We start from the raw sequence: 15,992 nt of genomic DNA on the forward strand, positions 1-15,992 counted from the left end.
TTTCATTATCGACAATTTATACACAATTATTGTTATGTTTTTTGCTTTGCTTTTTTTTCCAAATTTTTCGATGCTTTCTAAAGTTTCATTCACTGCAATTATTATCAGCAATTTTGAAATTATCTGATAATTAGAAGTTTTTAAGAAATAGAAATTACTTATTATTGTTAGATGAAAAGCAAAAATAATTCCTCTATGTTTTGGAGTTTTTTTCCTCGCTTCATTCTCACTAACAATTTTAATTCATTATACTAGAAAGTAATTTTAAATTTAAACATTATTATGCTTTTATTTGATGGATGAAAATATTTGCTAGCAATAAATGAATAATCTTAAAAGATTAAATTTTTGAACAAAAAAGAAGGGAAAAAGTTTACACTGCTTAAAGAAATTTAACTAAATTTAATTCTGATAGGAATATCAGAAACAAAAGGAAAAAAAAATGCGATCAGAGAATTATGAAAAACCTACTTTTTCATTTTAAGGAAAAATAACTTTTCTATCATATCAACAAAAATAAAATAATATGTCAAGCAATCGTAAAATCTCTTAATAATTAAGAAATATCCTTAATTGCAAATATTTACACAAGAAAAACTGTAAATAAATGATAAATGAATTTCAATGTAACAAAAAAAAAATAGTGAACTAAAAAAAAGAAATTCTGAAAATGGCAATTTTTTCTCTTATTTCAAAAAGAATTTTCAAATTACATTTTGTGCAAAAAGACTTATTTGGATATAAATTATCAAGTTATCAAATGAATGAAATGGTCAAAATTTATCATTTTAAAATTAATCAGAATATAACAATTCCACAATAATAATAATAAAGTTTTAGTAGAAATTTCACGGGATAAACATAAATAAGTCATTTCCGGAAGGTTAGCGAATAATAAGTTTATTATATCTTTTAATTTCTACACAAAGGATTGATGACAAAAAAAATGTAAATCGTAACGGATACACAATAAATGGTAGTAAACGTTTATTTGCATCATACTATTAGATGATCAAAAAATATTTTGTCCCAGAATTCCGGAAACTTCTTTTTATGACTTTTTTTTAATACGAAAATAGAGGAAGCAGATGAGCCAAAGCAAAAGAAGACATAGAAATATTTACAACGATATGGATTAATTATACTGATCCGTATTAATAATAGAAAGAACAATTTCTTATCATTTCTTACCAGTGAAAGATGATTGATTGATTATTTATTGTTTATAAATATATAATACTCTCAAAGTTTTTTTCGTGAGAAACTAGTTGCAGAAAAAAATGAAAGAAAATAATATCGACAATATCAGAAATATATAATCAAAAAAAAAAAAAAAAAGAAATTGGAAAAAATGATTATTTTTTTTTTAATTTTACAAATTTGAAACTTTTAATAATTTCATACATTTACTTCAAATATTTTTCTATTTATTTTATAACTTATGCTCAAATATATGACTATAATTTGCACACAGTATTAAGCTAAATATATTTTCTTCACAATTTTTTCTCTTTTCCTCTCTCCTCAAATTCTATTATAGCATCATTAATTGATTCGAATTAATTATTCCAACTTATTTTTATAACGAAATAAAAATGATTGAATTTCGCATTCCACTTATTTCATTTCATATACATGTATATGTAATAAATTTGATAAAAAATTTCAAAAATAAACTACACTACTATAATTTTTATCAATTTTATTTAGACATGATCACCATCATCATTATCACCACTACTTTTATTATCATTGTCACTATCATTCTTATCATTATGTCACTATCATTATCATAAGCATTAATCAATCAGCTTGTTCCAGTGGAACAAATGGTGTTTGTCCACTATCTTCTCGATTTCCATCATGTGATAAATTGCGTTCTTTCTTATATTCACGATATAATCGTCTATTTTTTCGTGCAAAAAATATACGATCATTATCCTATAAATTATATTTTATTTTAATTTAACAAATTAGCTTAACTTTTTTGTAAAAAGTTAAAATTATAATTTAAAATAATTTATTTGAAAAGATTTAAACTTCGCCATCATCATTATCATTATCATCATCTTCTACACCACATGATTCAGCACCAAATGATCTCAAATCTTTCGCATTATCTTTCCATTCAACCAATTTCATATATTTATATTCCAAACTAAAATTAATAAGAATCATTCCAGGCATAAAATTTTTAAAATGAAAAACAAAACTTTTGTTTCATTTTCAATTGAATTAACATATCATAAATAAAAAATTCGATTAATAGTTTCAATTTTCCTTTTTCTATGGCAAACTTAAAAAGTAACCTTTTATTCTTTATATAAGCCATGATAATGATAATACATAGTATGATAAGAGTTAAAGTAATGCCCAAAATAAGCAATTGTAATCGTAATGTAAGTGTTGTACATTGTATCATTTGTTCCTTTCTTATCATATCCATTGAAATACAATAACTTAAATTAATTTAACATATATATATTTAATTTTGTGAAAAAAATGAAAAAAAAGTTAAACTTAACATTTTTATCAAATATATAATAAATTTTTTTTTACCTTGCTGGTATACTATGAATTGATTGCATTCCATTAATGCATTCACCTTTAATTATACTATAATCTTGTTCAGTACAAATAGGACAAGCATGTGATGAATAAATGATAATATGATATAAGCAACCATCACAAGTACCATCCGGACAATTACTTGGAAGTTTTATCTGATAATAGGTTTAAGAAGAAAAAAGAAGAAAAAAACTTTTCTTATAAAATTTAAATTTTAATTAATTTAATCCAATTAAATAACAAAAATCTTGATCAAATTAAATAATTTAGTTTAAAAAATATGCTTAATTTTCTCACTTCCTTAATCAATTATACTTTCTAAAAGTAGCAACTGAAATATTTGAAATTTAACTTAATTCAAAAGAAGTATTAGTGATACCAATGGTTTGATAATTTGTCGTGGATCACATTTTAATGTGACAACAGTATACACACCATGTTGACAAAGTTGTGTCGACGGTTGAGGTGAACCGAAATAAAAATGTATATTTGGTATTTCATTCATTGTATTATTATTTTCTAAAAAAAAAAAAAAAAATTATTCAATTATTTGATTACTGTTTAATAACTCTAATATTCAATTCAACTTCTTCTAAGATTTATTTGAAATAATTATTCAACAAACCGATAATATCAAATTCTCGACCAGTTAATTTGACATACTTATTCAATTCTCTTTCAGATGTTATAGCCAAAATTTTATCACCAATTCTAAAAAAACGAGAAAAAAAAATATTTTTTTTTCTATTATTATAATATTTTATAATGTAACAATAAATTTGCAAGCATTAAATGGAAAAAGGGAATAATAATAATTAATTTAAAAATTAAGAATAACAATGATTAATTTGAATTTAAAAAAGGAAGCAAAAATGCAATTGAACTTTAAAAGGTTTATTTTCATTGTAAAGTTTAAAATTTCTGAGATTCAAAAAATTTGAAGAAAAATCGAATTTTAATAAAATTAGTGGAAAAAAGTTTATACATGACAGGTGAAATGTAAAAAAAACGTTGTGTAATATTGGCAAGTTGATGCATTGGAAATGCAGTTGAACGACAGATGTATGCATTTACGGCTCCGGAACTTTCTTGACCCTGTAAAAAAATAATAATTGCTTTGTCTTTCGTTTTTTCTATTAAAAATTTAATTTAATAATTATTTGAGTTTAAACTTATAAAATTCAAAAATTCAACAAGCCTGATTAGAGATTTCATTTACAAATAAATATAACCTTTTCTAATTTTTAAAATTTAAAAATTTATAATACGTGCACATGTTGGTTTAAAAAAACGAAAGCAAAAATTTTAAAAATTAAAAGAAAAAATTGTTTTACTTGATTTCCCTGCATATTATAAGATAAAGAAACACTTTCATATTCTGATGACGCATAAGTTTCCTTACAATTTGCGCCATTTTCGGTTAAAAGTGAAATATTATACAAATGAAAATATGATGCACCTTCACGTGCGAATACTTGCACACCTTCTGCTGTAAATGTTCTAAAAACGAAAAAAAAAAAAACTAAGGAAAAAGTTAAAAATTAAGCATGGATGAATAGTGTGTGTTAATCTTAATTACTGTAAAAATTTCAAATAATTTTATTTTAAACAAACAAAAAATTTCTTACTTTAACAAAAAAAATGAAAAAATTGCAGCGAAAATTTAAAAAACAGTTATAGAAATGCTAATTACAAAAAATAATATAATGATTAAATACTAAAAAAAAAAAAATGATTTGAATGAATAAAAATAATTCGCAAAAAAAAATTATTACAAAATTAGTTTAAATAAACAAAAATAATTATAAAATTTTTGGGATAAAAAATTAGTTTTTGATAAATTATAAATGCATCGAAATAAACAAGAAAAAAGAATTTTTTTGTCATTTTTTTTGAATAATAAAATTAATTAAATTAAAATACCGATTAAAGAAATATGTAAAATTAAAATGATATGTTTTATTATTAGATAAATTATCTAATAATAATATTCCATTTGATATACATCGTATATTATCATATGAGATAAGATTGATACCGCATGGTATACAACTTTTAATACCCATTCGATCGCTTGTCGTATTTAATATTAATCCATTCGGACATTTTTTACATTCATTATTCTAAAAATTTGAGAATTTTTTTTTTTCGATTTATTATTTTTCTTTTAATTAACTAATATTTTTATTACCCATTTGTTGTAGTTTATATAATATTTTTATATAATTAATTAGTTAATATTAAAAAAAAAAAAAAAAAAAAAGTAAAATAACATTATTCAAAAATACGACATATATACATATTTATAGATTTATATTTATGTTAATAAAAAAAGGTTTCGAATATTATTAAAATTGATAATAACTTCTTAAAAAAAATTAATTAGTCATTGATAATGACTAATTAATACAATTTATATATTGCATCATTTTTTGCTTCGTTTTTCTGAATAAAATTTTTGAATATTTTCGAAAGGTTTTTTGACTTAAAATAATGTGAAATAAATAAATCGCTAAAAATGAATAGCATTTTGTTTTGTTTTTTATTTTATTTTATATTACAAGGATAAAAAGTAAATGTATAATTGTGTTATTTCTAAAAAAATTTTGAAAAGTACTTGAAAAATTTTAAATAGAATTGGAAAAAAGGAAAATTTACTGTTTCAGTGATGTATTCACCAGCTAAACAATGTACACACTTCCCATTATATTTTGGACATTGTAAACATGTTGATGCACCACCTGATTTGTCACCAACATTGGTGACATTAATTCGATAAATAAATGCTCGATCTGTTATGACATCTTCTTTTGTTGAACTTCGTGATCTTAAAATTAGAACACAATTAAAAAACTAATTCACACATTTAAAAATATAAAATAATAAATCATAATCTTTATTTATCATATAAATTTTCTTTTTTATAGTTAATCCATTAAATGACTACCGTTCATTTATTAGTTTATTTATAATCATATAAATTTAATTTTTATTTATAAATAAATAACAATAATAGTAGTAGCAATAATAATAATAATAATAATAATAATAATAATAATAATAATAATGACGATAATAATAATAACAATAATAATAATAAATAATAATAACCTGATAATAAACACTAATAATAGTAATACTAATAGTTATAATAATATTGCTATTAATGATAATATTACTACATACACTACTACTATAATATCTCAGTCATTATTAATTTATAATCACATAAAAATTTGTAACTGTATAAAACCTGGAATTACAACCATAACAGCAATATTAATAATAATAATAAACATTAATAACGATAATAAATTATAATAACAATAACAGTAATAGTAATTAATAATAAACAATAATAATAATAACGATAATGATAACAATAATGATAATGACAATAATAATAACAATAACAATAATAATAATATAGCAATAATAATGATAATAACAATGAGAAAAATAATAGTAACAATAATATAGTAAGATATTTAATATAGAAGATTAGAATTTGATTACCTTATAAAAACAAATAAAAATTGTGTTGGATTTGGTGAAACAATTGGATAGGAATATGATTGATAATGTTGAGTACCACTAAAATCCACAAGAATACGATAATAAGATTGAGATGGCGCATCCTAAAAAAAAATAAAGAAATGAACAATTTAAAAGAAGTTTTTTTTAATATTTTATAACATATATAAGTTAAAATTTAAAAAATTTATTAAATTAAAAAAGGAAAAAGTGCTTTCATTATAACAAACTTCAATAAAATATAGCACACAGCTATCATCCGCGCATTTCATTTCAAAGTCAAATGTAATATGCGCAATTGGATTATGTGATGATATTAGCTCATCAAATGCAAGTAATGGATTTGAAAAGCCATCATGAATTTGTAGGCCAAGTTCAAGTGCTATGCCTTTCTCTTGCGTTGATGACGTTTGAATCATACTTCCAGCTGGTATCCATGCATTATCAATTGTACAATTTATTAAATCACCTGTTAAAAAAAAAGAAGGAATCAGCTAAAAGAGAATAATTCTTTTTAATTCAAAGAAAAGACCACGAAAATAAAAAGAAAAATTAAAAATTTAAATTTAATTTTCATGTAAATTAATATATTTTTAATCAGATTAAAAGGAAATGAAATATTTTATTAATACCTTCAACAATATATTCACATCTGGTGAACATATTTGGTGGAAGTGTATTCCAGATAATATAATGATAGCCATAATTTGGTAATGTATCAACTGGACATCGATGACATTCTGTGAATGATGAAAATTAAAAAAAAAATTTTTTTTCTTGTTTTTATCATTTTTTACTTATTTTTCACATTTTATTTTTGTTAGTTCATTTAAATCATGAACTAAATCATGATTAAAAATATAACAGTTGATTTGAAATTTATTATATGAAATCAATTTTAGCATTTTTATGTACATATCAAAAAGTTAAGAAAAATTATTAGGTTGTATAAATAAAATAAAATATGAACATATATTCTGATAAACATCGAAGTTTAAATTGATGAATTAAATTTTTTTTTAAAAAAAAAAGAAAAAAAAACCTTCGCCATGCGAGTAATGGTCCTTTTGACAAAAGACACATTGACCAGTTGAATTCAAATGCATTCCTGGATTGCACTTCGGACAGGAAATTTCATTACCAGGTGCTGGGATCTGCATATATAATTGTTACCCAATGTGATATGTGTTTTTTCCTGTATTTTAATTTTAATTGCAATAATTGCTCATTTTTTTAAATTTAACTACTACATTGATATATTAACTTTATTTTTTCTTTTTATTGATCAAAAAAAGTGATTTACTAAACAATTGTCAATTAAATTTGAACATACACTTATAAATTTAAAAAAAAAAAAAGACGATCTTTTTTTAAATTAACCTTAATAGCACCATTTAAATCATCACGACAAATATTTGGTTGCACTTTAACAAATATCGTACGTGTTTTACCATTAATACATGGTTTTAGAACAGGATAATAATCATTTAATGAACAAATAGGTCGATTTATGCAAAATGATGAGCGTGCATCTATAAAAGATATCTTTGAAAAATGATCAGTTATTTTTTTAAAAAAAGATAATTTATTATTTTATTATCACAAAATAAATTTAATTTTTAAATAGCAATTTTAATATTCATCTAAATTAATTTTAATCATTTTCAGTCTAAAATAACTTACGGGAATATTGTGATAATGGACAACGGATACACTGCATGGATCCTGGTGGACTATAATATCCGGCACGACAAAATCGGCATTGTTTAGCACCAATACCACTATACGTACCGCCCGGACATTTGGTACATTTTCGTATCTGTTGTAAACCTGAAAAAAAAACTTAAGAAAAAAAAAGAAAAAACGAAGAAAGAAAGAAAGAAAGGAAAAAAGTAGTGAAAATTTATTACTTAATTGCTTAAAAGATCATATATTAATCAAAATCAAAGTAATTTTACATTGAACAATATCTTCTTTAATTAACATCTATACCATAAATCCTATGAAAAAAGAAAAAAGTTTAAATATAATTCTCGCATTACATCAAAATGAAAAAGAAAAAACGTTAAAATAATTGATTGAAATTAAACAATTTGTTAATAAGACTTTTTTTAATTCAAAAATTTCTACCCATCAATGATATCAATGTAGGAATTATTAATTTCAAATTATATTAATCTTTTTTTTAAACTTTAATCAATATAATACGATAAAACCAAACTATATATGATAATTCATATGATCACATCTTTAAAAAAAAAAAGAAAAACAAAAAATAAAAATTTCATCCCATATTACAGAATGAAAAAATAATACTTAAATAATTAAATAACTGTAATGAAAAAAAGTGTATAACATATGTATAACACCTTTAACAAAAAACAAATAAATTAATTAATTGATTATTTAAGTACCATGAATATCGATATGTGAGATTGTGATCACATCATTGTTATAAAATGCATCCAAACGATAGCTCATCACTGTCCAACTGATAACATTATGACCACTTTTTAATTCAATTCGATCACGATACCAATCATTGCCATCTTCTGAACTACCTTTCTTCTTCAAATTATTTCCCATTAATTGTTTCATTTCATCTCTATAATATTATATGATACCATTTATAACATACGTTCTACTTCGTTTTTAAGATAAATTTAAAAAAAAATTTTCATTTAGCATAAATTTTCATATTATTATAATTGCTGATACAATTAACAACAAAATATAAGCAAACATAAAAATTATTTAGTTATTTTTACATTAATTCATCATTAAAATTATTTTAGGCTAAATTTTTTTTCAAAAGAAAAAATAATTAAATGAAAAAAAAATTTTTTTTAGAGAAAAAAGTAATTGCACCTGTAGCTTCTACATTTGTCATTTCTTACATCAACATTAAAAATAAGCGCACGATTATTACGTGGTAAACGATAAACATATTCCACGTAACCAGGACGTACTAAATCAATGCTATAAGTAAGCCTTGATAAACATGGTGAAGGCACGTATATTAATTCTGCATTTCGTACAATCCAACCTTTCCTGAAATTTTATAATTATCAAAAGTATCGGAACAAGCATTTATTTCATCTTTTATATATGATATAATTAATCAGTTCATTTCATTGTTTAGCCCGTTTTTTTTTTTTTTTTTTTTTCACTTTTTCAAACAACTGTTAAATGATGAAAATTATTTGAAAAATAACTGTTAAAAGATGACGAGAAAAATTACTGTATTGGACAATCTTCTATCGACTCCATATTTGTATCGATATTTCTCTCCAGCAAAATGTTAACATTTTCCACTTCAAAATTTGCTGGAATTTCATCAAATACATCGTAACGAATGCCATCACCCAAACTATATGTACCTAAAATTATTTCAAATTAAATTAATTTAAAAAAAATTGTTAAATTTTTTAATGACTCTTTTTTCTTCATACGATTTTTGCAAAAATTTACCATAAAATTCATGCAAATTTAATGTAATAAATTGTTGTTAAAAATTATTAAAATTATTAAATCTAAAATAATTATTAATAAAAAACCTTTTGGACAAAGTTGACATCGCTGTGTAACAATATCCAAATACATTCCGGCACCACATGTAAAGGCTAAAATAATAGGTAAACAATATATATATCTTAAGTAATTACTTATGATTAAATTAAAGATATATCATTAACTTGAGTAATGATTTAATTAGCTCAAAATATTATGATTAAATGGATTAATTAAAAAAAAATGTCAAATTTTTCAACGATGTAGTGGAATACAAATATTCAATTAAAATTATATAATAATAATTCACTTAATATTCATAATATAATTTAAGCTAAAGCTAATATTTTGCAATGATTAAACATTTTAATGATTAAAGAAATTATACAACAAATAAAAAAATAGAAACAAAATGAAAACAAACAACAATTCACTCCTCGTATCGGTAATGGTACTTCATCATTACATTCTAAATTATTCATTTTAGGTACCGCAACACGCCATCGCTCTCCATTATTATCACATTCCGTATATTTATATTGGAAATCATCAGGAATACATTTTCTACCAAAGGTGTAAAATAACTGTATCCACCAAATAATCAATAATAATACGCCTTAAAATAAGTATTAATAATATAATAGTCAATAATATAATATTTAAAAGAATTATTAAATTATCATTTCTTCTTTTTTCCTTTTTTTTTCAAAAAAAAAAATAATAATAATAATAAAATTAATGATATTTTCATGTAATATAGTACCAGAATTCATCATTTAGAATAACTGATAATCAAAATATGATAAATAAGCCATTCCAATACTGAGAACAAAATGCTCGATATTCATGAATTATATTTAACCTGATTAATGTAATCATTGATTAACGAAATAACATTTAAAATGATAATTCGTTTTTTTTTTTTTTTTGTTTTTAAACAGCAGTAAAAAAATTTTGAGTGAAAATATCATAGGAAATTTAATTGAACAAACCTAATTGAATATACACATATAACAATAACAGCAATGAATGATAATAATAACAATGAAAATAATAATAATAATAATACCTACGAAAATGTCAGTAATAATGAAGAGATAGTTAATAATAATAAGAATAGTAATAGTAGTAATAATTAATAAATAATAATTGGTAATAATCATAATAATTAATAATAAATAATAATAATAAAATAACAACTAAAGAAATATCTGAGGGAAAAAAGATGAACAAAAGATAGAAGAAATGAATAATAAATTAATTCATAATATTATATTTAAATAAAATGTGTAAGAAAAAAAAAATGTAATATTTTATGGATATTTTACACAAATAATTCATTACAATAGTCCTATAATACTAATTAAAATAATTTACTGTCAATTATTTTTGAATTATTACAATCAAACAAGAAATTTTCTTTTTTCTCACTTATTTGTTTAATTAAAACTAGAATTTAACTAAGCTAACAATTTTCCATCTAACAGTATAATTTAAAAAAAAGATTGACACTTATTGCTATTTGTCAAGAACATGAGAAATCGCAAGATTTTTTCAATTATATCATTCATTTTAATAGTTTTTAACTGAATGAAATAAAATGAAATGAAGTGAAAACATTTCTTTATGATAATAAGTATTATAAAAATTGATACTATAACATAATTAGTATAGGAAAAACTTCACACCTTAATGTTCATATTAAAAAAAAAAAAAAAAACTATTTTTTTTTCATATTAAATAATGAAAGAGAGAGGGGGAAGAGAAACAGAGATGAGAAAAAAAAAGGAAGAGCGGAAAAAAGTGGAAAACCGATATTTTTCATGAATAAAACAAGCTAATAAAAATAGAAGAAAAAAGTAAAAAAAAGAGAGAAATGAAAGAAAAGAAAAAAGTGAAAGATGAATGGCGTAGGACTTAACAAGTAAATTATAATGGATGTATACATATATATATACGAGCGACCTCAAAATGGAAATTGATTAGTGGCATATGGAGCATTTTAATAGTAGAATATGGCCAATCAATTTAAAGTCTAGGCCAAGAGTTCAACATCTTTCATTCTTTCCTCTTTATCTTACTTTTTCTCCTTGCCTTTTCCTTCTTTTATCCTCATTTTCCCTACCTTGGCATGCTTATTTACTTAGCTTTAATTTTTACTTTTTTCTTCTTCCAAACTTTATTATGTCCGTTTTTTTCACATCAAAACTAATTTTTTTTTTCTCTCTCTCGGTATCTCCCTCCTTTTCACTTTTTCTTCCTCTCTTTTGGTGATAAAATTTTTGGAAACACAAAAGTTTGAAAATGAAAAACATTTCAATTAGTGATGCAATAATATATTTTATCAATATATCATTAACACAAATTACAAATGCTAGCATTTTAATTAAAGTTTTTATGACAAGAAGAAATCAATAAATATATTTAATTTTAGATGATAATGAATTAAAATGATTTACAATTATGAATAAATAAGTGCATTTTCTCACTATTTGACAATTGCCAAAAGAAAAATGGTAATAGATAAAATATGATAAAAGTTGGACGCATTAAATTTTCATCAATTTTTGCTTACTATTTTTGAGGCTAAAAATCTATACTTTTTGTTTTTTCAACTTTTAAAATAATTTCGATATCTTTTAAAATATTTTTAAAATAATTAAAAAAAAAATAAATCAAGTTAAAATACGTTCACCTGAAGTGAAAAATGATTAAATGAAATGAAATTACACAGGATGAAACCGCATTTCATATGTTAGTAATAAAATTTAATTGGTTTAGATTTAAAGAAAAATTTGAAACTATTTAAAATGGGCTTGAAGTCAGTAGCAATTAAATGTGGAATGACTGACTGCTGAATTTACTAGTGCGGTAAATATTTGTAAGTTCCAATTCTCGATTTGAAAAATTTAAGCTGCGTTCGGCTTTTATGTTCAGAATTTCAGATGATATTCCAGATCAGAATTGATTGATTACCACATTAATTTGGGGTAGCTTATGAATATATGAATATATAAATTTTTTGGGTGAAAAAAACTAAAATTAAAAAAGGAGTGAAAGTAAAATTCCATAATTTTAACTGTTTTAACGTAATATCAAATTGCAGCAGCAATTATAATTTTCGAGAAAATATTATTGCAATGCAAACTAAGTCAAATCACATCTATAAATGAAATTTTTAGGTACAATTTTTGAATTTGAGTGCATTTTTTTTTCGTTGCATAATAAGAGAAAAAAATTTTAATTTGAAAAAAAAATTAAAAAACAACTTTAAACTATAATTTACGAATAAAATCCTTTTCGACAAATGATGATAAAATTTGATTCTGATAATTAATACAGAAAAATAACTTGTTTATCTTTAGTTGTTATTTATTTCAATCGTCCATTGATCAATTCCAGAATTAATGGATGCATAAAACGGAAAAGTTTAAAATTTGAGATTCCATCATAAATTAATCATTTCTTTGAGCATTTTCTAGTGAATTACACAATCAATTATATGAATTTTCCTTGAAATAAGTGGTGCATTCATTAAATTCTAATTTACTACAATAAAAAAATAAATAACGAAACAGTGTGTCAAATTACTAATGTTATTCACGTAAATCTACGTGTTGTTAATAGGAAAGAAAAAAGAAAACAAAAATGAAAATAGCAAATGTGTAGCAATCGAAGTCACGAAAGTAAAAGTGTTTGAAAATGAAGCAAGCACTGCTGCTGTGAATAATAAGCATTAAAGTCAATTACTTCAGCTAGGCTCTTTAGGCCACATACTCTGCCATTTATTTCATTTTTTTATTATTTTTTTTAGCAATTTTACATCAGATACTGCTTCTCATCGATTTCAACGTTTAATCAATTGTGGAGTAAATGAGCTAACTCATTTCATGACAGCTAAGCTAAATGTCTAGCAATTAGACATTTTATTTTAAATGTTAATAACACTGTAAAAATTTCAATATGAAAATTAAGCATGTGACATGTTATCATATGTAATCAAATCATATCACTATCATTTGGAATTAGCATGTATCACATTTTACAACGATTTAACTTTCGAATATTGTTTTACAAATACACATTATACTAATCATTTAACTGCACACATTGATAAGGATAAAAAAAGATGCTAATTTGAAATTTGTTTCATTCATCAGTTTCATGTGTTATTATTAAAATAATCAAAAAAAGAAAAAAACATTTGTCCCCTAATATTTTTGCAAATTAGACAAAAGATTTCTGGGAAATTCTGCACAACTCATTTATTTCATTTAAATAATTGTTGCAGGTGAACAAAATAGTAATAAAAAACAATAATTAAGGGGGTAGGAATTTACCCAAAATATGTCGCGAATTACAATTTCGCGAAAACTTCTATCTAAAATAATAAGAAAAAGGAAAATTAATAAAACACAAAAGTATAAAAACAAAGAGAATTAAAATCACCTAGAATAGTAGAAAAAAGAGTACCACATGAAAATGAGATAGTATTATTAAATGAACCAGAAATACCTCGTGGTGTATGGGAACTAGCAAAGATAATAAAAATTAAACGAGGATGGGATGGAAAAGTAAGAAGCGCAACGATACAATTACCAAATGGGAAACAAATTAATCGATCAATCAGTATGCTTTATCCTATGGAAATAGATGCTGAAATGTGGAAGATGAAACGGAAGAACCCATTGAACCAGAAGTGCCAGAAGTGCTAAAAAATCACAAACTACAGTCAATGCAAAAGACAAGTCTAATCTTTTGATAAAAACTTTATCATTGATAATACCAAGACAGGTATTAGCTAACAACAGCTGTAAATGGATTACTGGAGTACCCTTTAATATTCCTGAAAAATGGAACTGTGAAGAAATTATTCACAAAAATGCTACATATCACAAAGTGGATATGTACACACGCACCCATGTAAGAATACCAGCTATAAAATGTAGCAACATTACACGAACCGTATGCACGAAAGCTTTTCTTAGAATATCACTACCTGTAGTATCAGACCATACGTCTACTACTGCAACTTTGTCACAATTCTGCAGATATTTAAATGTTCGAAAACAAATGAATGGAATTAGACTAATTCAATCTTCTCCTAATCAATGGATAACAAGTAAGGAGATACAATACTCCTATGGATGGTTAGGAGTCAACTGTCAATCAACATCAAACTTCATATTAACCCAAGGAGAAATTCTTCTATACGATGGAAAAGAGTTAGTTTCTAACCTTGATGATATAAAAGACTGTTTGACACAAAAGGGTGAATGCATAACAAATACTAGCATTATCATATGGAATAGCAATGATACAACCAATCATTGTTTATATCGAAAGATCGGAAGATTCAAGGCTACAAAGTATAACAACCACTTCATCATCGATGAGATACAAGCATCGCTTATATTTGATAAAAACCCCCTATATTAAACACCAAAAATTGTAGATTCACCTCTCCAATTTTAATGCAGGGCGATATAGTTATTGAACTAGACGTTGAAGATGACTCGAACTCTACAAAATCCAAACGAAGAGTAACAAATAAACTATTGATGATGGAAAAGTCTCCGGATAGAAAGTATGATCCTGAAAACGTAAAACTTCAATACCTTTCTGATTCACTAAGACAAGGATTCCTTCAACAACTCAAAGAAACGCAGCAAAGAAGTTGCCAAAACAGAAATAACTTATTACTTTTGATCAAATGGCTATCAATCAGCAATCCTACCCTTGCCACGAAACTAATACTTCAAAGAAACGATGTGATAGCTAAAAGAATTAACGGAAATTTGATGGTGGCTCCTTGCAAATCAGAACAACCAACAATCGAAAATATCGAATTCAAAGGAGATTTAATAAGTAAGTTTGAAATTGAAAGAATTAATGCAGAATTGGAAATCCTAACTCAAACCCAAAAAATAATTAATTCATTACCACATCAAATGAAGGATAAACTCTTTTGGCAAGAAATCTCTGAAGAAGGAGAAGAAATTATCAAACAAATGGAAAGGGAATTCAATGAAATTGTTTTACCGATAGAAGAAGAATTTGAAAACGTGATAACACATTGGAAATTGATTTTTATCTGCATAATTATCGTGACAATATTAACTATTTTAGTTATTATTAAGTGGAAATTTAGATTAGTTCAATCCCTCCTTTGTAATACTTCAAAACGAAATTCAAATCAAGCTACCATCATTACTCTCCCTATAGAATCACTACACACTCAATTCCTAACTAAAGAAGAAATCCCACCCATTAAACTCCATACATTTAGCTATACCTCAAAATCACTCTCTCAAAATTACATCTTAAAACAATTCCTCTCCCCCTTTGGGAGTGTCGCGAATTATAATTTCGCGAAAACT

The 15,992-nt window shown here is 23.8% G+C and overlaps 2 protein-coding genes across 2 annotated transcripts; both read right to left on the bottom strand.

The window, feature by feature from the left end:
* Window positions 1–1,803: 1,803 nt before the first annotated feature.
* Window positions 1,804–10,385, bottom strand: Bm8821 (Uncharacterized protein; the record flags this gene model as incomplete). The annotated part of the gene is made up of 22 exons (XM_043074452.1): window positions 1,804–1,941; window positions 2,041–2,158; window positions 2,310–2,459; window positions 2,560–2,723; window positions 2,948–3,087; window positions 3,194–3,279; window positions 3,554–3,663; window positions 3,903–4,068; window positions 4,492–4,691; window positions 5,227–5,395; window positions 6,085–6,206; window positions 6,333–6,571; window positions 6,735–6,842; window positions 7,145–7,256; window positions 7,483–7,634; window positions 7,786–7,932; window positions 8,517–8,707; window positions 8,971–9,153; window positions 9,344–9,482; window positions 9,660–9,725; window positions 10,037–10,228; window positions 10,376–10,385. 22 exons carry the CDS (start codon window positions 10,383–10,385, stop codon window positions 1,804–1,806), a joined length of 3,102 nt encoding a protein of 1,033 aa, XP_042930386.1.
* A 3,849-nt stretch (window positions 10,386–14,234) lies between these two features.
* On the bottom strand, window positions 14,235–14,943 carry Bm17970 (Uncharacterized protein; the record flags this gene model as incomplete). Its single annotated transcript, XM_043074453.1, has 3 exons — window positions 14,235–14,447; window positions 14,532–14,657; window positions 14,851–14,943. 3 exons carry the CDS (start codon window positions 14,941–14,943, stop codon window positions 14,235–14,237), a joined length of 432 nt encoding a protein of 143 aa, XP_042930387.1.
* Window positions 14,944–15,992: the final 1,049 nt, after the last annotated feature.

The sequence above is a fragment of the Brugia malayi genome, assembly GCF_000002995.4.
Source record: "Brugia malayi strain FR3 genome assembly, contig: Bm_v4_ChrX_scaffold_001, whole genome shotgun sequence".
In the NCBI taxonomy this organism is placed as follows: Eukaryota; Metazoa; Nematoda; class Chromadorea; order Rhabditida; family Onchocercidae; genus Brugia; species Brugia malayi.